Source organism: Ictidomys tridecemlineatus, chromosome 15 (genome assembly GCF_052094955.1).
Source record: "Ictidomys tridecemlineatus isolate mIctTri1 chromosome 15, mIctTri1.hap1, whole genome shotgun sequence".
Lineage (NCBI taxonomy): Eukaryota > Metazoa > Chordata > Mammalia > Rodentia > Sciuridae > Ictidomys > Ictidomys tridecemlineatus.
In genome coordinates, this window is record NC_135491.1 from 34,979,602 (window position 1) to 35,003,185 (window position 23,584).

At 40.6% G+C, this 23,584-nt stretch overlaps 1 protein-coding gene across 2 annotated transcripts in view; it reads right to left on the reverse strand.

Annotated features, from left to right (window-relative positions):
- Amfr (autocrine motility factor receptor) overlaps positions 1–19,585 on the reverse strand; it is a 41,109-nt gene extending 21,524 nt beyond the window's left edge. Inside the window, exons 1-7 of one of the 2 annotated variants that reach the window (XM_078032339.1) lie at positions 19,139–19,584; positions 12,755–12,847; positions 8,342–8,506; positions 6,750–6,902; positions 3,191–3,231; positions 2,894–3,026; positions 600–733 (exon numbers count right to left, since the gene is read on the reverse strand). In XM_078032339.1, coding sequence (XP_077888465.1) covers positions 600–733; positions 2,894–3,026; positions 3,191–3,231; positions 6,750–6,902; positions 8,342–8,506; positions 12,755–12,847; positions 19,139–19,393 — 974 coding nt within the window. In that variant the 5' untranslated portion in view covers positions 19,394–19,584. Of the gene's footprint in view, positions 1–599; positions 734–2,893; positions 3,027–3,190; positions 3,232–6,749; positions 6,903–8,341; positions 8,507–12,754; positions 12,848–19,138 lie in introns of both variants that reach the window. The other variant, XM_078032340.1, reaches the window with a different exon arrangement.
- Between the last annotated feature and the right edge of the window lie 3,999 nt (positions 19,586–23,584).

Sequence of the window (23,584 nt, forward strand, 5' to 3'; positions counted from 1 at the left end):
ACAAAAAAGGACGACCATTAATTGTGCAGCTTCATACTTGGCTTAGTCTTAGGTTAGGAGTATCTTCTTCAATGTGTGTGAGTTGTGTGTGTAAACCCACCTTTACAAAATAGAGGGCAGAAGCTCAGAGAAGTTTCCATTTAATATCAATGACAATAAAATAATGATGTAATAATATGAACCTAATATCTCATGGAATCCTTCTGACAATTCTAAGCAGAAAGTTCTGCTATCCTCTATTTTAGGGATAAAGTAGCTGGGGCACAAGGAGTTAATAAACTACCCCAAATCACCCAGAGCTAAGTGGGACTCACATGGAGGCAGTTTGACTCCAGAACCTATACTCTTTCCCATTCAGTTAGCAGGTTATAACACCAAGTTCTGACAGGATAGGACTTGTTATTCTTTATTTATTTTAATATTTTTTAATTGTCAATGGACCTTTATTTATTTATGTGTGGTACTGAGAATCGAACCCAGTGCCTCACACATGCTAGGCAAGTGCTCTACCACTGAGCCACCACCCCAGCCCTAGGACTTTTTATTCTTAAAGAGCTAAAATGAGCAAACTTGGGCAACATCAATTTGCTCTTACTTACCTGGCTTCCATGTTCCCGACCACACGCAGATAGTTCTTGTGCCGACGGATTCGACGCTGCACCTCATGAAACAGGTAACGCAACTGCATAAAGATGACCAGGCTGGCCATAGATAACCAGATATTGCCAAATAACTGAAATAGAGAGAAAACAATAAAAATGCACATGAAGTTGCTACTGATGAAGGTACTGCATGCAATAGAAACTCTTAATGATTAGTGAAGGTGAACTGGAACAATCTTTCAGGATGTTACTGCATATATCTATTTCATTACCCTAAACAATGTACACGCCCTCTGCCAGCAATCTTTCCTGAGCAACTAATCAGAAACTTAAAAGCTTTATGCAAAAAAGATGTCCATCCATAGAATTATAAAAGTATATATGAAAATGAGCAAAATGCCCAGCAGGAGAACAGTTAAGTTGTAAATTCATACACTGCAATATTATATAGACAATAACTTTGTTTATTAATTATAATACACAATTGTCTGATAAAAATTCTAAACATCAATTACTTGCTAAAATATTTGTTGAGTGAAAAAGTCAGGATATACCTTGAAAAAACTAATGTGATTTTTTAAAAAAATTATGCACAGTTATGAAACAGCAAACAACAAATATAATCTAAACAGCCAATTATGGAGTTCGGTTAATTAAAACTGATAAACCTATATGATGAAATTTTTATCCTGAAGGTATTAAAATGGTTCAGAATATTTGTTGCTAGCACAGGAAAATATTTGTAATATATTAGTTTACTAAAACTAAACTTGTTTAGGGATATATCAGAGATAAAGTGCATGCATGAGGCTCTAGGTTCAATTCCCAATACAATCATTCCATTGATTAAACTATGTAGAACATAGGATCTGTCAGCTGGGCATGGTGGCATATGCCTGTCACCTCAACCACTTGGGGGGCTGAGGCAGGAGGAAGATCACAAGTTTGAGGACAGCCTCAGCAAATTAGCAAGGCCCTAAGCAACTTAGTGAGACTGTGTCTCAAATAAAAAAATTTTTAAAAATCCCTGGTACCAAAAAATAAACAAACAAAAAAATAAGATCTCAATGTATGATTACATGTTTTTGACTATATAAAGTAACATATATAAAGTAAAATACAACAAAATGTTAACGGTTATATCTGGGCATTTTCACCCTTTTTTGGTGTGGAGGAAGGAAAGTTTTTTTTTTTTTTGTTTTTTTTTTTAAGTATGTTCTCAAAGTTACTTTCAAAAAGTAGACTTAAAGGGCTGGGGTTGTGGCTCAGCAGTAGAGTGCTCGCCTAGTATGTGGGAGGCCCTGGGTTCAATCCTCAGCACCACATAAAAATAAAATAGAGATATTGTGTCCGTCTACAACTAAAAAACAAAAACAAAAGTAGACTTAAAAAAGTGCTACACGTAACCCAGTAATTTTTTTTTTTAAATCACTGAGCTATATCCTCAGCCCTTTAAATTTTTTGATAATAGGGTCTCTCACTAATTTTAGCTTCAAATTTGCAAGCCTTCTTTCTTAGCCTCCCAAATCACCAGGATTACAGGTGTGCACCATTGTCACAACTAAATCCAATAATTTAAAAATATTATTTTTACAGGCTTATAATATAAATGAATTGCCTCTCAACTAGGTTGAGTCTCGCCATTATTACTCACTGAAGTGCTCACTAATGAAGCAGCTTTACAGCATTATAATTCCTTTCTTGGCAAATCAAGGTAGGAATTAAGTATAAGAACTTTTTTAAAAAAATATTTATTTTTTAGTTGTAGTTGGGCACAATACTTTTATTTTATTTATTTATTTTTATGTGGTACTGAGGATCGAACCCAGGGCCTTACACATGCTAGGCAAGCACTCTACTGCTGAGCCACAACCCCAGCCCCAAGAACTTTGTTTTTAATTAAAAGACACAAAATTTATGAATTCTTGAAGTAGCAAACATAGCAGGAATTCCCATGACCACCTACAAAGTAAACACTAAATTGGAGAAGCCACAGAAATTATAGAGAGAGGCATCTCCTTTAATTTCATACTACAAGAATGATTTATTGACTTGGTCAGCAGAGTTAACCAAGTCTCTTGGGACAGCAATCATCTCCTGTGCCAGGCACCAGCCAGAGCAATTCCCCAATACTGCTCTACACCCAATGGCAAAAAGAGGAGAGTGCACGCTACAGTCACTTTTAAGTGAGCCATCTATATTCCAAATATTTCATTTTTTAATGTACAAACCTGGGTTCCTTATTCTGAAAGTCTAAGCCTTCAGTCAGAGCTCTTTCCAAGGGAACTTACCAACATGTGAATGTGGTGCATGAGGTCCAGGGACAGAAGAGTGAGCTCCATGACAAAATCGGTATAATAGACGTAGGTTCCCTTGCCTTCCCAGGTCCCTTCATGGTTGAGGTCCCAGAGGTGAATTACATACCTACAATACATATATAGAAAAAAAGAAAAACATCTTAAATTTACCAACTGAATCTAGTTTAAGGACATTATAATTTGGTCATTTCTATGTATTTTACATCTATTACAACTTAAAGCTAACCAAATGAGTATATCATCTCTCTCCCCTCCCAAATTTCTACTCACCGTAAAATCACATGGGCTGTCCTCACTGTCACAAGAAGAGACTGTAAAAGATAAGCATTTCTCAGTTCAGTTAAAAAGCATCAAGTTCACCAACCATTTATTTTCTCTGCCTCAAATTTTCATTAAATGTTTTCATAACCTAGAAACCCAAATTTTATTGAGCATGTTCTTGTTCACAGGTGACGACCAATTACAGCACCTCCTAGAGATGCCTCCTACAATCTTGAGGTTTGTCCTAGTACTATGACAATCACTTCCATTTGATATAACAATAAGTCATTATAAATAATTTCCCAAAAAGGTGTGTGATTGCTTGGGGATACTGTAAATTCAAAATAGAGTTTAAGACACTACTATCTTAGACAGGAGCACCTGCTCACTCCTATGTGCTTTGTGTACTCCCTTCCTTTGTCTACCAGAAGAGAATAAAGTAAATCAAAATATGAGGCTCTCTTAGTAATTGGGTTTCTTTTTTTTTTGTTTTGGGTACTGGGGACTGAACCCAGGGTTACTTAACCACCGAGCTACATCCACAGCCCTTGTTGTTGTTTTTTTTCTTTTTTCTTTTTTTTTGTACCAGGAATTGAACTCAGAAACACCCAACCACTGAGCCACATCCAGCCCTATTTTGTATTTTATTTAGAGACAGGGTCTCACTGAGATGCTTAGCACCTCACCATTGCTGAGGCTAGCTTTGAAGTCACGATCCTCCTGTCTTAGTCTCCCATGCCACTAGGATTACAGGCGTGCACCACCGTGCTCAGCCCTCTTCATTTTTTTTTTTTTTTTTTTTAGAAAGAGAGAAAGAGAGAGAGAGAGAGAGAATTTTAATATTTATTTTTTTTAGTTTTCGGCGAACACAACATCTTTGTATGTGGTGCTGAGGATCGAACCCAGGCCGCACACATGCCAGGCGAGCGCGCTACCGCTTGAGCCACATCTCCAGCCCCCCTTTTTCACTTTTTATTTGCCAAGTTACTCAGGGCCTTGCTAAATTGCTGAAGCTGGCCTCAAACTTGCAATTATCCTGCCTCAGTCTCTCAAGCCACTGGGATTATAGACTTGCACTACTGCACCCAGCTCTCATGGTATTTTTATTATGAAAATTAACAGTAAGAAAAATTTTCTCTTAACCAATTGGAACGAAATTTGTTGAGATTAAACTCCCATTTTTAAATGGAAAATATTTTACATAAAGGGAAAACACTATGAATATTAAAAAAAACTCAGTTCAAAACATCAAATCTATAGCATGCTAAATTTTCTTAAAAGAATAAACAGCAACAAGCTGAAATAAAACTATATACTATACTACTATAGTATGACCCAATAAACCTAATTTAAATCTACTTATTTGGAATTGTGTCATTTTCAAAGTTTGGCCTAATATTAACTAGAAGCTAAATAATAAAAAAAAAGGCCAACATGAGGCTCAAATTGAGCTTTATATTAAAATGTATCTAAAGCAAACTAGTTAATGGAAGTCAGTGTAAATAAAGTTTTAAGCAGATCTTTTCCAAGAGGAAATATAAATGTATGCCTTTCATATGTAGAAAAGCATTCAACTAGTATTGCAAATTTTTTTTAATTTGGTATCCAAATGCTCCTTTCCTAATTTTTACACTACTACATGGTATTCTGAAATGAACACTATGAAGCAAAAGTAATTCTAACCCTGCTCTAACAAATTCCCAATTAGTAGTTCATACTTAACTTGTTTTGGTATTATCTAATTAGCATCAACATATCTAATACCACAATCCTTTCTTATCGACAGGACATATGTCTAAGATCCCAGTGGAGACTAAAACCACAGATAGCACTGGATCCTTCATCTAACCATCCTAAATGCCCTAATGCCCTGAAGCACAGCTATAAAGTACAATAGTTCACCTGTGCTTCCATGTTTTATGCCTGGAGCCTCCTTTGCACGACTACTCACTCTTGCACGTTGGGGTCATTATTAAGTAAAGTAAGGGTTACTTGAACAGAAGTACTGCGGCAGTTTATCTGACAAATGAGAAGGCTGGTAAGTGACTAACAGGTGAGAAGCACATACAATGTGGACATACTGTGCAAAGAGATGACTCATGTTCCGGGAGGCATGGCAAGAGATTTCATCATGCTACTTGGAAGGATGCACAGTTTAAAGCTTAGGGGCTGTGGGGCTGTGGGTGTTAGCTCAGTGGCAGAGCACATGCAGTCCATTATATTTCATCTTATATTGTGCCACTTGCCACCCTGGAACCTCAAACAATTCCCAGCACCAAAAAAAAAAAAAAAAAATCAACTTAAGAATTGCTTATGGAATTAGCCATTTAATATTTTCAGACTGGTTAACCACAGATAATTGAAATCAGAGAAAAGTAAAATCACAAATAAAGAGAAACTATTATATGTTTTACTGTTTTTAAATAATGCATTTAAAGGTAAGATAAAAGTAGTTTGGTCTTTGGGCTGAGGAAAAAGCAAACACAGCCACATGAATTTAAGGACATATAAAAATTTAGGTTTCCACTGAACAGAAACTGGTATCTTCTGGAAGGTTTTGAAATAACTAAATCTTGTTTTGAATTTTAAAATATTCTTGGAGGTCTAGGGTGTACAGCCCTGAGTCTGATCCTCAACACAACAATAAAGATATTTTTCTTCAAAGTAATGGCTATAGTTGCATATTTATTATTCTGTAAAATTTTAATTTAAAAAATTAAATATTGCTGGGCATAGTGGCACAAGTGAGACATGAGGCTCAGGCAGGAGGATCACAAGTTCAAAGCCAGACTCAGCAACTTAGTGAGACCCTGTCTCAAAATAAAAAAGGGCTAGGGGTGTAGCTCAATATAAGTGCTCCCTGGGTTTGATCCCCAATACAAAAAAAAAAAAAAAAAAGTAGATGTTTCATTCATCACCACTACCAGGTGTTTATAACATCTTAAGGGGATACTCATCCTACTCTGGAGCCAGAGGATTTGTATTGTGCCACTTGCCACCCTGGAACCTCAAACAATTCATTTTACCCTCATGCCTCAGGCTCCCTGTCATAAATAGGAATAATAAAAATGAGTCAATTCATGTCAAGTATTCAGAACAACCCCTAGCATCTGGCAAGCACAATGTAATTGTGGGGGAAAATAATTATTTTGTTAGGATGTAGCAAGGATTACATGAAATACCACAAAAGCATTCAGCACCAGTAATCAACAAAAAAAAAAAAAAGAAAGAAAGAAAAAAAAAGGAACTCACTAAATGCTTGTTAAAATGAAAGATCAAACCAGGTGCAGTGGTGCACTCCGGTAACTCCAGCTACTCTGGAAGCTAAGGCAGAAAGAAAGTTCAAGGCCAGCCTCAGCAACTTAGTGAGACCCTATTTCAAAATAAAAAATAAAATGGGCTTGAGATGTAGCTCATGGCAAACACTCCTAGGTTCAATCCCCAGTACCAAAAAAAAGATAAAATTAAAAATCAAAGCCATCATTTCATGGGTGAAACCTATCAATAACCCTCTAACTTCCTAGAAAATGCAAATATAATCAGAGCAACCCTGTGTTCAGCATCTTACCTCTGCAGCCATGAAAGCCAAGGTGTGCATTCCATGGGTGTAGCCTGTGACACAGCAGACAACTGCTAACCCACAGCAGGAAAGCAGCATAGCAATCAACAGAGACAGGACTCGCCCATGGCTACTCATCGGTGTAGTGGGAGAAAAGGAAAGCTGAAAGGAACAGAACAGAAAGGTAGCTCATTCTTCTTCACAGCAGTGGTAAAACGCACTGAGAAACAGTCAAGCTTGGCATCTTCGTGTATGGACACAAAAAGTATCCCACTATTATACAGTAAAAATTCTCCAGAGACTTAAATATGAGCATAAGCTGCTAACACAGGTCTTTATCATTTACTTTATGAAATATAATAATATGCATTATATTTTCATCTTATATCTTCCTACCACCAAGATAAGCCTCTAAAAGCAATTTTCCAAGAGTATATACAATTATCTCTTGTAACATTCACCAGACTCAGAACAGTGTCATGTTCTGTTGTTTCTTTCTCTATCTTCACTCCCACCCCCAAGTTCACTTCTAGTACTAGTCTGTCAGTGCTAAGACACCTGAAATGTAATCAGGTGCAGATTTACCACTATTAAAATGCTATGTTAATATTATGCAAGGAAAGGCAATAGCCTGAAAAGAAAGCCTGGAGCTGCAACTCCTGAGGTAGCAGGTGTAGATAACAAACCAGTTTGGGAGGTTAGAAGCTCCTATTTGTGACAGGGAACAGAGGCTGAATTGTAAAAGAAGTAAAGCCTTTGAGAGTGCAGTTAACTCAAACAGAAGTGGAAGGGTACTTCAACAGTGAAGACTGGGTGAAGACAGGGCAAAGGAGGCCCTGGACCGGGTTTAACTGAGGCAGAAGCAGGAGCATGCTTACTCAGGACCTGGTGCAGAAGCACAGGTGAGGGAGTGCCCCTGCACGGCTCTGCCCTGGAGTCAAGGCAGCTCCCTACCCACACAAGAAAGGACTCACTTCTCTAATCAGGGACACTGAGAGAGCCAGAATGGTCCTGGCCCACAGGAGAAACACTATAAACTCGACAGGAGAAGAGCTCCATGAGCCAGGCTGGTGGTGCATGCTGCTAAGGAGTCTGAAAGCAAGGAGGATCACAAGTTTGAGGCAGCCTGGGCAACAGAGTGAGATTCTGTCTCAAAAAATTAAAAAGAGCTAGGGATGTAGCTCAGTGCCACAGCACCCGTAAGTTCAATTCATATTATCCCAAAAAACAAACCAAGAATCAGGGTGAAGGGGGGCAATGTGAGATGAGGAGAACAGAAAATACACATAAGAGATCGGATTTTATTCAGTGTATATACCAAGGTTTCCTTGCACTGCGTGTGCAGTTTGGTTAGGTGAACTGACTCCACTCAATTATAATGTAACACACTACCTGTGGGGCTGGGAGAAAACCTCCCTGGGAGAGGAATGATTCTGCATGGCAGCAGCAGATGTTCCTCAAGAACAGGCAATGAGTACCTGACCCAGAGTGTGCCCCTTGAGAGCTACCCCAAACATGCCCACAGTGGCTCATTCATATTACACAATTCACACCTGGCAAATGGGTGACCAAGCCAGCAAAGAGCTTGACTAAAAACTCACATATTCAAATCGGTCCTTGCAGAGCTGAACCATCAAATGCAGAAAAACAAGTCCAGCAAACCACAGGCACCACATGACCACCTCTTCCACCGTCTGGACATTCAGCACACCAAAAATGAAAATGAACTTGTAGAAAATAAAATTCCAAAACTTGTCTTTGAGGTGCTAAAAAGAAAAAGGGTTATAACAGTGAATACCAACACACTTAACGCAGATCCCATACTTCACTTTCAAACACTAGTGCACAAGAAAACAGAGGGCAAAGAATAAAAGAAGTTCTCTATAGAAGTGAGATACCCAGAAAGTAATTTGTAAACTGTGGGTTATACCCTGATTTTAGCCATTAAAAAGGTAATAATATCAGTCTACTACCTGTATTAAAAAATAAAAATATTTTCTACACATAGTAGAAAAGAACAGTAAGGGCAAGAAGTATCATTTTTCATAATTCTGCTCTCTGGCTTCTGAAACAACTGAAGATTACATTTTCTTTAAAAGAAAAAAAATTCTTTGAATTAAAAAAATAGTACATGATCATTTGCTAGTCCATAATCTAAGTATGAAAACTCCCAAGAAAATTAAAATATAAACAATGCTTCAATATTTTTATGCATCTTCCTCTAAAGTACAAAATATATCAATTTTTGGACAGTGCTCTTATTAATTCACCTATCATATTGTGAGAACTTTACCCGTCAATATATATTTTAATGTTTCCACCACTCAGAAAACATTGTAATGAATAGCTGTGTATGTATCTTTGCATGCATTTCTACTTCATTACCAAATCAAAGATTATTAATATCTTTATGATTTCTGATCACTTGGTTCCCAATATCCACTTCTCTGGTACTCTTTTCTGACTTCCAGTTTAAAAAATCTTCATTTCCCCTAACAAAGGGGGAGTGAAAGTTAAAAGATATTAAAATGTACAATTATCTAGCTTTCTATGGGGCTGGGAGGGAACTGGGTGAAGAGGACAGAAGCATGACTTCTAAGTATACTTTTTAAAATTTTTAGTTGTAGACAGACACAACACCTTTATTTATTTTTATGTGGTGCTGAGATTGAACCTAGTGCCTCATATGTGCTAGGCAAGTGCTCTACTACTGAGCCACAACCCCAGCCCTGTAAGTATATTATATATAATTTTGAACCAGGTAAATGTTTTACAAATTTAAAAAAAATTGAAAACAGAAATAACTGAGCCCAAATGCATGACAAACTGACAACATGACTATTAAAAACTAATAATTGTTTTTAGGCTACTCTGGGGTCTACCTCATTTATCAAGGGGAAAAAATGAACTAGAGAGAAAAATCGAAGAGTATTTCCGAACTCTGTCCATCAAAAAACCAGGTATCCCAGCAGCAATGAGCACAAATATAGATTTTGGCTTCCAATACCATTCCCCAATAAAATAAGCTAGGAATCTTTGGTGAATGTCTATTTCCAGAGCTGGAGCAGGAAAAGTATAAGATGGACCTAGATATTTTGTGCCCTTGTTTTGAACTTTGGCCCTGCAACCTAACAGCTGGGTGACCTTGGAGTGGTCATTTAACATTCCTGTGCTTTGTCATACAACATACATTTCATAGATTGTTGGGGAGTTAAATAAGTTACTATATATAAAGTGCTCTAAAAAGTAATAATAGGCATTAAGTGCTCAAATAAATTTTTTAAATAACTTATTGCTCTAAATTTTTACTTAAAAGATTTTAATATTTGAGCCAGGCATGTTGGTAGGTACCCACCTATAATCCCAACAACTCAGGTGGCTGAGGCAGAAGGTTTGCAAGTTCAAGGTAAACCTCAGCAACTGAGAGAGACTCTGTCTCAAAAATAAATAAATAAATAAAAGGAGCTGGGAATGTAGCTCAGCAGTATAGAGTCCCTGGGTTCAATCCCTAGTACCGGGAGAGAAAATATTTTAATATTTATTGCATTTTACATTTTAGATATTGAATGTCTTTGCCTCTGTAATTACTTCTTGAACCTTAAGCACAAACAAAGCAAACCTATATTAATTTTATAGAGTTCTAAATCAAAACGGTTCTTTTTTTTTTTCTTTTTCTCTTTTTTTGCATTGCTGAGGATCAAACTGGGAACCTTCTACATGTTAGGCAAATATTCTACCATCAAGCTACTCTTTCCAGCCCTTCAGATAGTTCTTTTTTTTTTTTAATTTTTAAAATATTTATTTATTTTTTAGTTCTCGGCGGACACAACATCTTTGTTGGTATGTGGTGCTGAGGATTGAACCCAGGCCGCACGCATGCCAGATGAGCGCGCTACCGCCTGAGCCACATTCCCAGCCCCTCAGATAGTTCTTAATGCTACTGAATGATTTTATGATTTTATGATTAATGAATCATAAAATAAGCCAACCCAGAACAGTATGAAAGATGCATTCCATACTGAAAATCCTGAAAGTGCTGGATAAAGAATATGCCCCATTATCATCATCTCTACTGAGAGAAGCAATCTTTGAAACACTCTAAGGTTGTTTCTTGTTCATTTCCACCTGATAGCTATCATTTTAGGGAAAACAAAATATTTAAGGCCTACTGGGGCCAGATCATTCCACCAGCAATTAGATGGCTTGCCTCTAGCCTGACCAATTTCTGGCCCACAAAAAAAAAAGAAAAGAAAAGAAAATTTGAAGAAAGAAGCATCTAAAAGGTCTATTGTATTTAGAAAAATCTTTTCTTTCTACTGAATCCATCTGGGAGAGCTCTGGAACTGATATTTTGGAGAAAGTGCTGAATACTCATTAACGAAAAAAATCTCTGGGAAAATAGAATAGTTCTGTTCGCCACAGTATGCAAGGGCTCAACCAGAGAACCATATTGCAGCTCTAAACCAGGCCCAGCAGACTTTATAAAAGGAGACTTGGGACAGTACAGCAGCATAAGTCTGTAACCCCATCTACCTGGGAGGCTGAGGCAGGAAGTTCACAAGTTTGAGGCCAGCCTGGGCAACGTAAGCAAGACCCTGTCTCAAAATTTAAAAAGGGTTAGGGATGTAGCTTAGTGGTAGAGTGCCCCTGGGTTCAATCCCCAGTACTGGGGTGAGTGAGGGAGGAGAGCAAGGTTGAAAAGGGTAAGGAGACTAGAACACTGTACTCTGAAAACTCGGAGAAGCCAGCTATTGCTATACTTCTAATGCAGGAGGTTCCTGTGTCTTATCACCAGGATGAAGTAAAGTAAAATAGTTTTGTTCTTTTGTGGTTTTGAAGGCCAGGTCTAAAGTCCTTAAAACACACCATTCCACACTCTACCCACCAAAATCTTGGAGAATTACCAATCTGTATGGTATGCTTGTGGCATAATTCCTTAGTGAAAGTGTTCCCTGCCCAGATATACATTCTGAGAGTGATGTTTAGTGTTTGACAATCTCACCTACAAGGACAAGTCACCTAATTTTCTGCTTGTAAAACAATGAATCTTAATTTAGTTTTCCAAAAGGGAAAAAAATCAGCAAATTCCTTTAGGAAAGAAACCATATTCTAAAGAGTGATACTGGGAAGAATGAAGTAACTTTGGTTTGTATAGAGGAGAGTGGGGGTGAGGCGGGGATGGGAAGGATGGTAGAATGAGATGATATTATTACTCATATACATGTATGTATATTACTCATATACACTACTGGAGTGACCCTGCACCATGTACAGCCAGAGGAATGTTGGGCTCCATTTGTGTACAAAATGTCAAAATATATTCTATTAAAATAAATAAATAAAATTTTTTTAAATAAATTAAATAATAGTGATATTTATGATGACTAAAACAAATCAATACTTCTTTAAAAATTACACTCAAAAAAGAAATAGCTATACAAGACAATATTGGGACAACCTTGCTATGTGGAATTTGGACTGTGGATTAAACCAAGTATTTCATCAATACTAAACTTCCCAATTTTGATCATTGTGCTGTGGGTATTTAAGACAGTGCCTCTGCTCTTAGGTGCTACATACCGAAGTACTGCGGGGGTAAAGGGGTATGAGGTCTACTACTTACGTTCAAATAGATCAGAAGCAAATATGTACTATAAATAAAAAGTGAATAGAGGGCTGGGGATGTGGCTCAAGCGGTAGCGCGCTTGCCTGGCATGCGTGCGGCCCGGGTTTGATCCTCAGCACCACATACCAACAAAGATGTTGTGTCCGCCGAGAACTAAAAAATAAATATTAAAAATTCTCTCTCTCTCTCTCTCTCTCTCTCTAAAAAAAAAAAGTGAATAGAAAAGCAAATGGAGAAAACAATAGTATTTGGTGAATCTGTATAAAGTGTATATAAGAATCCTCTGTAGTACTTGTGGGATTTTTCTATCCATTTGAAATTATACCAGATAGAAAGGCATTTGTTTGTCTGTTTGTTTAATCTGGTCACAGGATCTATGAGGACTTACCTGTCTCTCACTCACTCGCAGAGGGCCAAACACAATACACTGGATAAGCTTAGCCACCAACATCAAAACACAGCAAGCAGTGTTTACCAGAACCTGTACACAAAGAAAAGAAGTTTAGGGACTGGGGATGTGGCTCAAGCGGTAACGCGCATGAGCGCAGGGCACTGGGTTCGATCCTCAGCACCACATTAAAAAAATAAATAATAAAGATGTTGTGTCCGCAGAAAACTGAAAATTAAATATTAAAAAAAATTTCTCTCTCTCTCTCCCTCCATCCCTCCTCTCTCTCTTTAAAAAAAAAAAAAAAAGAAGAAGAAGAAATTTAGTTCCTCCTGTTGCAAAATAAAAGCAGCTCTAAAATTTTCATGCTAGGAATTAAGCCATCCTTTCCAGTGATTGAGCCTTTCCAGTTTTCTACTGGCACAAGGTCAATAATATTTCATGGGCAGCGGGAGCAGAGATGAGCGGAGTGGAGGAGTGGCAGTTAATTCACAGTTCCTTGTCCCAGTGTGCAACCTGCAGCAGGCCACCTTCCTTTCAATTTTAACTAGCTTCCAAGAATGTTGTACCTACCTTGTGAACTGCAGGTACATCATTTCCTACATTAAGATTTTGATAGCTTTAAGAAAACTGCTCTAGAAACTGAAGTTATCACATGATTAGTAAAACCCAGCACCCAAATAGCCTGCCCTGCCAAATAAACACGGGGCGTGGGCAGGAAGGTTTATGGTCACAAACAAGTCATAAGATCACAGATAATTGATAATCAAAATATTCATACTACACCCCCCCCCCATACACACAGACGTATTGCCTCTGGGGGAGCCTATCAACCAAAATATAGATGTTCTCCATGCTTGGTGTTGGCTTTGAAGCAAAGGTTCTGGAGTAGCAAAGGAGAATTGGGTTGGGAAAACAGAAAGAAGAAAACTAGTAAGAGGGGCTGAGCAATGAAAGGCTGCTCTGATATGAATGCAGAACAGAGGCCAGCCACCTTCTACACTCAGAAAATTTTCTTAAAATAATGAAGGGACAGACCAACAATCTTAAGGCTTACAAAAATGGAGAGTGTGCTGTCCTTGAATAAGAGGTCACGTGGGGGGGCTGGGGTTGTGGCTCAGCAATAGAGCACTCGCCTAGCACAGGCGAGACCCTGGGTTTGATCCTCAGCATCACATAAAAATAAAGATATTATATCCAACTACAACTAAAAAATGAATATTTTTTTTAAAAAGAGGTCAGGATGGCATATCACATTACTGATGCTCAAATGATTTTGAAAACCCAAAATGATCCTAAAATGCCAAGAGGGCCTTGAAAAAGCACATAAAGATGATTTTTATTGAGAGCAAATAAATAGGTGTACCAACTCTGTGCTTCAACCTTTGATTCATGGTAGGTGGCCATATTCCTCTTTCCAAGTCATTCTTTCCTCTCCTTTTAAAAGCAAATGTTGAAAAAAGGGAGGGAAAAGAGGAGAGATGAAAGAGAGCTATTTAAGAAAGCAATCTCTATCTCTCTGGGCCTCCCTTAGTACCTCACATCATTCACCCCTTTGGTAGAACACATAATGGCAATCCTGACTCATTACAAAAAGATTTAAATTATGTTTAGCACTATTCTGCTGCCTAATAGGGGCAGGAGATATGTAATACATTTTTAAAGAATTAAAAATAGTTCTGCTGAAAAAAAAAACTTTTGGTACTTAAATTCTTCAAATAACCAGGAAAAAAGGCCTAAACTAATTAACCAAAACAAAAAACCTTATCCCTTTTTTGTGACTTCCTGTGCTAACAGCCCTATTCAAAATGTTCCAGATAACTGACAAAGCTGACTTTCAAGGTGATGAAATAGAGGTTATAAAAGGCTTGTCTTCATTGTGCTCTGCCAGTCAATCAGAGCCTCAGCTGTGTTAATTAGGAGAAATGTCATAACACAAAATCACAACCCTCATCTACATGCCCCAGCTAAGCACATTATTTCTAATCAACCAAACATTCCCCAGCTTAATCACAACACAATTTTTAAAAATTCTTCCAGATTTGCATATAGATGGATGAGTTTGTTAGGGTTTTGTTTGTTTGTTTAATGTAACACATTTAGTACTTGCTCAAGGCAGAGATTAGAAAAATGAGGGAGATCTGGGCCCTGAACTGAAAGAGCTTTGAGAATCTCCAGGACATAGAAAACATGGCAAGATCTCTCCAGGAGCCCAGGCAGGCTGCTAGGAGAGTAGTGAAAGACAAATCAAATTTAGGATTGCTCAGTTATTCCTCTATCCAAAACAGCATCCTTGCATATCTTGGATTCTAAAACAGAAAATAAAGCATTATCTACTACTTCTCAGTTAAGCTTTAAATAAATGTTACAGTAAAAAAAAATCTTTTCATAATCCCATTACTCATAGATAACTACTTCATATATTTATTTAAATAGAGATTTGAAAATTAGCTAAGAAGGAAAAAGAGGCTTCAGAAAGTATATGAATACAGAAAGAAAATCTACCTAAAAAGTGTCAATTTTCTGTAATCTTTATGTGAAAACCAAAGTCACAAAGAATTGGAAGCAACTAAAAATTGTTTTTAAGATTATGGGAGGGCTGGATATAGCTCAGTTGGTAGAGTGCTTGCCTCGCATGCACCAAGCCCTGGGTTCGATCCCCAGCAGTGCAAAAAAAAAAAAAAAAACAATAAAAAGGGGGTGCTGGGGTTGTGGCTCAGTGGTTAGAGTGCTTGCCTAGCACATGTAAGGCACTGGGTTCAACCCCCAGCACCACATAAAAAATAATAATAATAAACAAAATAAAATTATTTTAAAAAAGATTATGAACAAAGTGTTTCAGAACAGCTTAATGATTATTAATAACTATTTAAAGAAAAATGTCTTCATCTCACAACTATATTGTTCTAATAAGAATATATTAACTTCAGCTGACAAAGCCTCGAAGAATTGAAAATATTAAATGAAACAGTAATTGTAGCATTTCTCATTTAAAAGCAAATCCCAAATCAGATTCATGTAAGTATCCATAATACCTACAGAATCAACACTTTAGCCTAGATCTAAATCCACAGAACTTCCTGGGTCTGATCATCGGCACCGGCACCACGATTAACAATAATAATAAATTGCTGTGGAACAAACGCTCTGGCCCTGATAATCAAATTGAGGCTCCCTTCCAGCAAAACTGATGTAAAAAACCATTTTATTCACTTAGATAACAGAAAAAAGCTAATCAGGGCTGGGGTCCTAGCTCAGTGGTTAAGCGCTTGCCTGGCATGTGTGCAGCATACAGTGTGACTCTCAGCTCCGCATATAAATAAATAAAGATCAAACCTTTAAAAAAAAAAAAACCTAATCATTTTATCCTCTCTATAATCAGGTAACTAATTTTTCTTGTGGGCAGAATCCAGACTTAACCTCTGATGGGTCACTGTCTATGAAGAAAAATGGGAAACAAATTTCCATCATGGAAAATTTAGTTGAATAAACTGTAGAATATGCATTCCATGTATCCAAACTCAGCCAGTAAAACCAACCCAGCAGCTCTATCTGTATTACTTGCATTATACGGAATCTTCAAAATAACAAATATCAAGGTTACTTCAAGATAATTTCAATATAACGAAAATTCAAGATAACTTTCAGATCACTGAAAAAAAGCAAGATGGGGAAATGTTAACTGTGCCACACTCTGTGTAAAAAAGAATCTATGCACATATGTGTATGTATAACATGCAGAGATGAACTGCCAAGGATTTGGAGTGTTTTGGTATGTCTTAATCTACAATTTAACACCAGCACTAATTACAAGAACCCAGTAACAAGAACCTGTCAGCGGGAGGCAGGTGGTAGAGGGAGAGGGAGATTTGCTTTTCACTATCACTTTTGTACTTTCACTGTCAGACCATAAAACTGATTATCTATTTCTAAATTTTTTAAAATTACTTTTTAAATATTTTTTAGTTTAGTTGGACACAATACTTTATTTATTTATTTTTATGTGGTGCTGAGGATTGAACCCAAGGCCTTGCACATGCTAAGCGAGTGCTCTACTGCTAAGCCACAACCCCAGCCTTGATTATCTATTTTTTAAAAATTTAGAACTCATTCAACTAATCTGATCAGTTCTGCAGTTTCTTATTATGTTTCCCACTTTAGGAGACAGAGATAAGTAACAACCCAAACTGGGTGGCTCTGGTTTGTCCGAGCACCATATTTGTGAACCAACCTTCCAAAGGGCTGCCAGCCTCCTTTCTTACACAGTTGGGCCACTTCCTCCACTTCTGGTTACATGTAGGTCCCCTCTTCACCCTCTCAACCTCTCTCTTAAATCAAAGATCCAGTGAATTTTTAATCTACCAGTGCAGTTTCAGGGCCACTGTGCAGATGCCAGGCCCTACCCACATCACATGCTGTTTTCTTTCCCTTAACTTAAAAAAACTCCTGAGATGCTATCATCCTAAACTGTGCTCTACAAAGATGAATTTTAGAGATTCCAATATGACTAGAAGGATTTGCAAATTGGCAGAAGAACCAGCTTTTATTCTGTCTTGCTTGGCCTTGGCAGGCCATGTTTTTGAAAAAAAAAAATTATCTAAAGGCCTATGAACAGGGTTCAAGGAACACCTATTTTGACAAAGACCCCAACATATATTCACTCAATAATATTACCTGTCTGGACATTAGGGAAGATTTTTAAGACTGTGACATCTACTCTGCTGCCAAAGCATGCACATCATTGGGTAATGAAGAAAACTAACAGTGTACACATGGATGGTCAGAAGCTAAGGAAGGCCCAAACAAACATGTGGAAAAATCCCAGAGGAAAAATGGAAGAAAAACAGTGGAAAGCCCAACTGAGAAACAAAAATATTGACAGGAAGAAATTATAACCTTCCATTAGGCAAGACTTCTGGAAAGAAAAGGAAAGTTTCTTAAAAATCACAATTTTCACAGAAAAATCAACAGGATTCAGATAATGTATTATGAAGAGGTATCAACCTTGGATTTCAACATGGATTTTGAAAAAAGAAACTTCTAGGGGAAGAAATCATTAATGCTAGTAGTTATATAAATACAATAGTGGTTCCTTTTCAAAAGCTTTTCTGTATCCTAGACTTAAACAAAGACTACATTATAATCTCCAATGTGGCAAAAGTACTCTTCTCATCACTTGTTCAACAGGTAACTCAAAAGCAAAAATAGATTTGAAAATAAAGAAATGTTAAATTCTCTCTCTTCTGGGGTCTCTGGTACTGGTGAGGTTCAGCTTTGTACAGGGGTAAAGAAACAAGAACTTCACCCCTCACTGCTGGCTCTCTCGGGCTGGGGGGGGGGGACTTCATCCACAGCTCACGGAGTTGGTAAATCCCACTGCTTCCTGATGAAGCACAGTGGGAATAATTACAACACAAGAGTTGCATATCATTCTATAAACATGGAATATTAATCTCTCCGCCATTTACAGCCTACTCTCAATCCCAAGTGAGAACTTGCAGGAGGAGGGGGAGGCAAGATCCAAGCCCCACAGGATATTCAAGTGACAGGCTTTAAATCCTGGAGCAACTTTTCTAATCACTGTGGGGGTGATGGATCAGGTGCAAGTGAGAGCAAGTCTTGGGCCCAAATACTACGGATCTGCCCACCTGTGAGGCTCTGCTCTAATAAACTAGACCGCCTGGATGCCACGTGCGTGCCGTTCTGTCACACGGGCACACTGGAAAGCTGGTGACACAAGGAACCGCTAGCAGGAGGGCCCCGACTGACCCAGGGGCTGCCCTCCACTGCCAGCGTCCTGCTGCCCCCAACATCCACGGAAGCGTCCTGATCAGCAGGCAGGAGCCGCAGGAGAAGAGGCACAAGTCGCCCCCAGAGGACAATCCGATACTGAACGGCAAGAACAAGTGAATAAACGAAAAAGTTGTGGGACGCTCGTGTCTCGGAACCGGACTGCCCCGAACGCTCAGCACCAACGTCGGGACCCTCCTCTCCCGGCCCTCGCCTCTTCCCCGGAACCCGCCAACAGCACCCCGAGCGCTCCGGCCCGCTGCAGCCCGCCCGGGCCCTGGGTGGCCGACGCTCCCGGGCCCACCTGCCCTCGGCCCCGCTCGCCGCCGCCCGAAACCCCGCTCGCTCCCCGGCCCGGCTCTGCGGCGCGCCCCCGCGACCCAGTCCCAGCCCCACGCCCCGCCGCCCCCTCGCGAGTCCCCGGGGCGCCCGCGCCTCACCTCACGGCCGCCGCGGAGGGGCCGCGCCCGGCGGACTCGCGCTCGGGGGTCCCGGGGGGAGGGGACCCCCAGCCAGCCACGCCCCCACGGATAATGGGTGACATGGCGGCCCCCGCCCCGCCCCCGCCCGCCCCGGCCCGGGAGCCTCGCTCACCCAGACGAAGAGGCTGTCCGAGAGCAGGTACTGGGCCACGTCGCGGGCCCGGGGTCCCCCCGCGCCGGGCCGGGCGGGCACGGGCGCCTCGGGCTGCAGCGGGGCCGTTAGCGGCTCCGGCTCGCCGGGCCCGGCCTCGGGCTGGCTGAGGGCGCGGTAGGCGCTGACGATGGTGCCGAGCAGGGCCAGGCCGCTGAGGCCCGTGTAGGTGCGGAGGCTGGGCCACGGGAAGCGCTCGAGGAAGAGCAGCGGCATGGCGGCGGCGGCGGCCTCCAGCCCCCAGGCCTCCCCGCGCTGCGGCCAGGCGCCTGCGGCGGCCTCGCGAACGGCGCCCACGGGCTCTGGCGTCGCTGCCGCTACCGCTGCCGCCGCCGCCGCGCCGGGCCGGGCCGGGCCGCTCCTGGTTGCTCGCGCCGCTCCGCCCCGCGCCGCTCCCGCTGCTGCCCCTGCCGGCGCGGAAGAGCCTCGGCGGGCTCGGGGCGGGCCGCCGCCCCCAGTGGGGCGCGGGCGGGACAGGCGCGGGGGCGCGGCCTTCGTCCCCCGCCCCCAGCGGTCGCGCGGCCGCCAGGCGGGCTCAAGCCAAGGCCCCGAGACTCGGGGGCCAACACCCAGCAGCATCCTCCGCGACACCCGCGCCACTGGGCCCGCCGACGCGGCGGCGCCCGCTCCGGCCCGAGCCCAAGGGTGACTCGGCCCCGCTGGCGCTGACGGGCGGCTCCGGGCCGGCTCCGTGGCCAGGCCGCAGGGCCCGGGGACCAGGCTTCTGGCCCCTGGGCTTCCTCTAACCCCCCAAAACAGTTTACTCCTGGGGACCCCTGTAGTCCTAGCAACTTTCCTGTGTCCCAGAGGGGACGTGGTGCTGGGGAAATTAACCGAGGCCTGGAGACCCCCCACCCCCGCCAAAAGAGCATTAACCAACAGTATGCAGTCCTGTCTGCTAGTTTAGCAGGAAATATAAGTGTGTTACTCATACACTGCAAGGAGGTTACAAAATTTATCTGTCACTTCCTCAGAGGTAAACGTGAGTGACCATTTGACCTAGCAGTTACACTCCTAGATATATACCAGAGGGAAATGACAATATAGAGCCACACAAAACTTGGGACACAAACCTCGCTCGATAACCCTAACGTCCATCAAGTGATGAATGGGTAATTTATCCAGTGGAATATTATTCGGCCATGAAAATGAAGTATTAATATATGATACAATATTGATGAACTTTGAAAACTGCCTAAATCAAAGAAGCCAAAATTTTAAAATTATGTAATTCCATTGAAATGAAATGTCCAGAACAGGCAAAAAACCTATAGGATGCAAAGTAGATCTATGATTGCTTAGGGATGGGAGGATGAGAGAACTAGAGTGATAGCTGAAAGGTACTATGTTCTTATTGGAGTGATAAAATTTCTAAAATTGAAATGGTTGCAAAACTCTGAATACACAAAAAAATCATTGAATTGTTCGATTTAAACAGTGAGTTGCATTTCAATGTCATTATACCTCAAAGCACTTACCAAACAAAACTACCTAAAAAAAATGTTACCTCAAGGGTCTAATTTTTCCTCATTGTACCCCAAGACCTGTAATAGTGGTGCCTAGACCAGACCAGTTGTTGAATCTTCCAAACGTTTTAAAGAGAAAGACGATAATTACTTTAAAATCATTTTTCATGCCTGCATTCCAATTCTAAAAGTCTATTAATTACAAAACAAAAAAGTGCTTTGGAGGTTTAATTACCACTTTGGAATTTTCAGAAACATTAAATAGGGTTTTCAATGAAACAGGTTTGGTTTTACTGAAGAGCAGTGTTCACATGCATTTTTTAAAAAGTCTTTATGAATGTTAGACTTAAATTCCCTTTGGTTCTTTGCCAAGAGCCATTTGATTAAAATAAGGAACTTTAAACTTTATTGGTAAAATAAAATAAGACTTTATTTTGGAGGGTGAGGGGACAAATATGGTAATTTTCCAGGGAAGTGTTCTACTTTACAGGTCAAAAGTGGAGTCACCATACTAAATGACTGATTTGACACACTTTTTTAACCACACTAATTTGCAATCCATATTCAATTCAGCTACAATACACACCATCCTTGTCCTGTACCATAAGAGGGGCTCCTGCTAATAGATCTGTCCTTATTAATCCTCACTCCCAACTTTTAGAAGCTTGAGTTTTCGGCAAACCCAACATGTGGAACAGGTAAAATTAACACGACTATGTAAGATTATTTTTCACTTGCATTTTTAAATAATTTAAAACTTTATGACTGGACATCTTACTAGAATAATTAGGAATTTTTCTTTTAACATTTTCCACCTCTCAATCCAAGAAGTTACTTTGTACATCCTTGTCCCAAGGATTTTTATTTTTATTTTTTCAAGGTGTAGGTCTGTTGGCCAGGCTGGCCTGCAACTCCCTGGGCTCAAGCAATCATCCTGCCTCAGCCTCCTGAGTAGCTGAGACCTCATGTGGGCACCATAGAGCACACAACACTAGCCTCAGGATTTCTTAATTGCTATTAAGAAATGGTACTACTACTCCAGGAGAGGACTGGGGACACAGAAGGGATGAATGCTTTGTGTGCCCAGAAATGGTACTACTACTACTCCAGGAGAGGACAGGACACAGAAGGGATGAATGCTTTGTGTGCCCAGAAAGGTTGGACCACAGACATAGGAGGGAATACCTGAATCACCGTAGCGTGGAGGCAACAGCACCGGAATTTAAGAGGATGGTCCTGCTTGAAAAGAAATCCTATGGGATCCATGAGAGCTAAGGCTTCCCTCACCCTCATTTCACAGTACCATTTATGCCTTCTAGATTTGAGACTTTACAGGAGGCCCTTCACCCCAGTGACTGATAAGACGTAATTTCCTAGCATCTTTGTGACATGGGACTCTGGTTTACTTATTTTATTTTTATTATGGTGCTGGGGATTGAACCCAGTGCCTCACATGTGCTAGGCAAGGACTCTACCACTGAGCCACAACTCCAGCCCGGTGACTCTGGTTTGGTTTGACTTAAAGGAAATAAATGTATCATTTGAAATAAAGTAATTTATGCAGTGTAAAATTCACATCTAGACAATTATTTGCTATTTCCAAATTTTAATATATCTGGAGTCCTTTCATATGCATGATTTTCACCATCCTATGAGAAAGCATGAGTAGCTTTGTTGCCTAAAGATTCTCAAAATCCAAGGAGCTAACTAATCCAGTAGCCTTACCTATGGAATAGTCTCCCAAGCTGAACCAACCTGTTACACTGCTTAACAGACCTAAATTTATAGGGAAGCCATGCATGGTGGTGCAGGCCTGTAATCCCAGCTACTTGGGAGGCTGAGGCAGGAGAATTACAAGTTCTCGGCCTCAGCAGTTTAGCAAGAGCCTATGCAAAAAAAAAAAAAAAAAGCAAGCTGGGGATGGAGCCCCTCAAAGAGAGCAACAACTCACTTGTGTCCAGCTTTTATTGGGGGGTAGGAGGGAGACAGTTAAATCCCACCTAAGTATCACCTCTGGGCTCCGGACTATTAGACTGCATTAGCTAACGACCTAAGGGCAGCCCTTGGTCATGCTGGCCTGGCTGACGGGACCCTGTTGGAATTGGTTTGACAGAATTCACATTTGGACTCTGTTCTTATTCATCTTTGCTTTCCTATGTCTGGGAATCTCTGGTCTGGTTTTTGTGTAGGGTCTTGCTGAAGATGTTTTGATAATTACACCCTTTTAAGCAAACATATTCTGTTTTCCCCTGAATTTATCTATCTTCCTCCTGTTTTAAGAGGTATAGCTTATATGACTGAAATTAGGCAAGGGTACGGAAATAGCTATCTTGTCAGATCTTGGGGCGCTACTGAGGCAGGTCTGTTGATCAACTGATTTGCTCTGTACTATTTTCTTTTTTTGGAGGTGGTGGAGATTGAGCTCAGGGAAGGTATATTCTACCACTGAGTACCCCCAGTCTGTACTAAGTGTCTTCTTAGATGCATTGCTCATGTCTTAACTTCTACCTAAGTAGTTCAAATCAGGAAAAAAAATTATTACGTAAACCAGCAGGCATGATGTGTCACACAACTTCCGTGCAAATTGGAGGGGTAAAAGGAGTCAACTCTCTGCCCATGAACAAAGTAAGTCCCCAATAATATGAACAAGATGCAGTTTATCACTTAACAGTTACAACTTCCAGATCAGTCTACAGGCTCCAAATCCAGTGCCCCTTCAATTGCAGGAAACCAAACTGGCTAAAAACTCACTCATACACAATGGGGAGCCAAAGGAAGGGCACAATGGGGAGCCAAAGGAGGGGCAGTATCAGTGGCCCAGGCCAACAGGCTCTCAACATGGGCCAGCTGTCTCTTACCAACAACCCGCAGCCAATGATACTGGAAAAAAACAGTGTGAGAAGATTTCTACTGGCACACATAGGACTATCCCAGTCAGTAA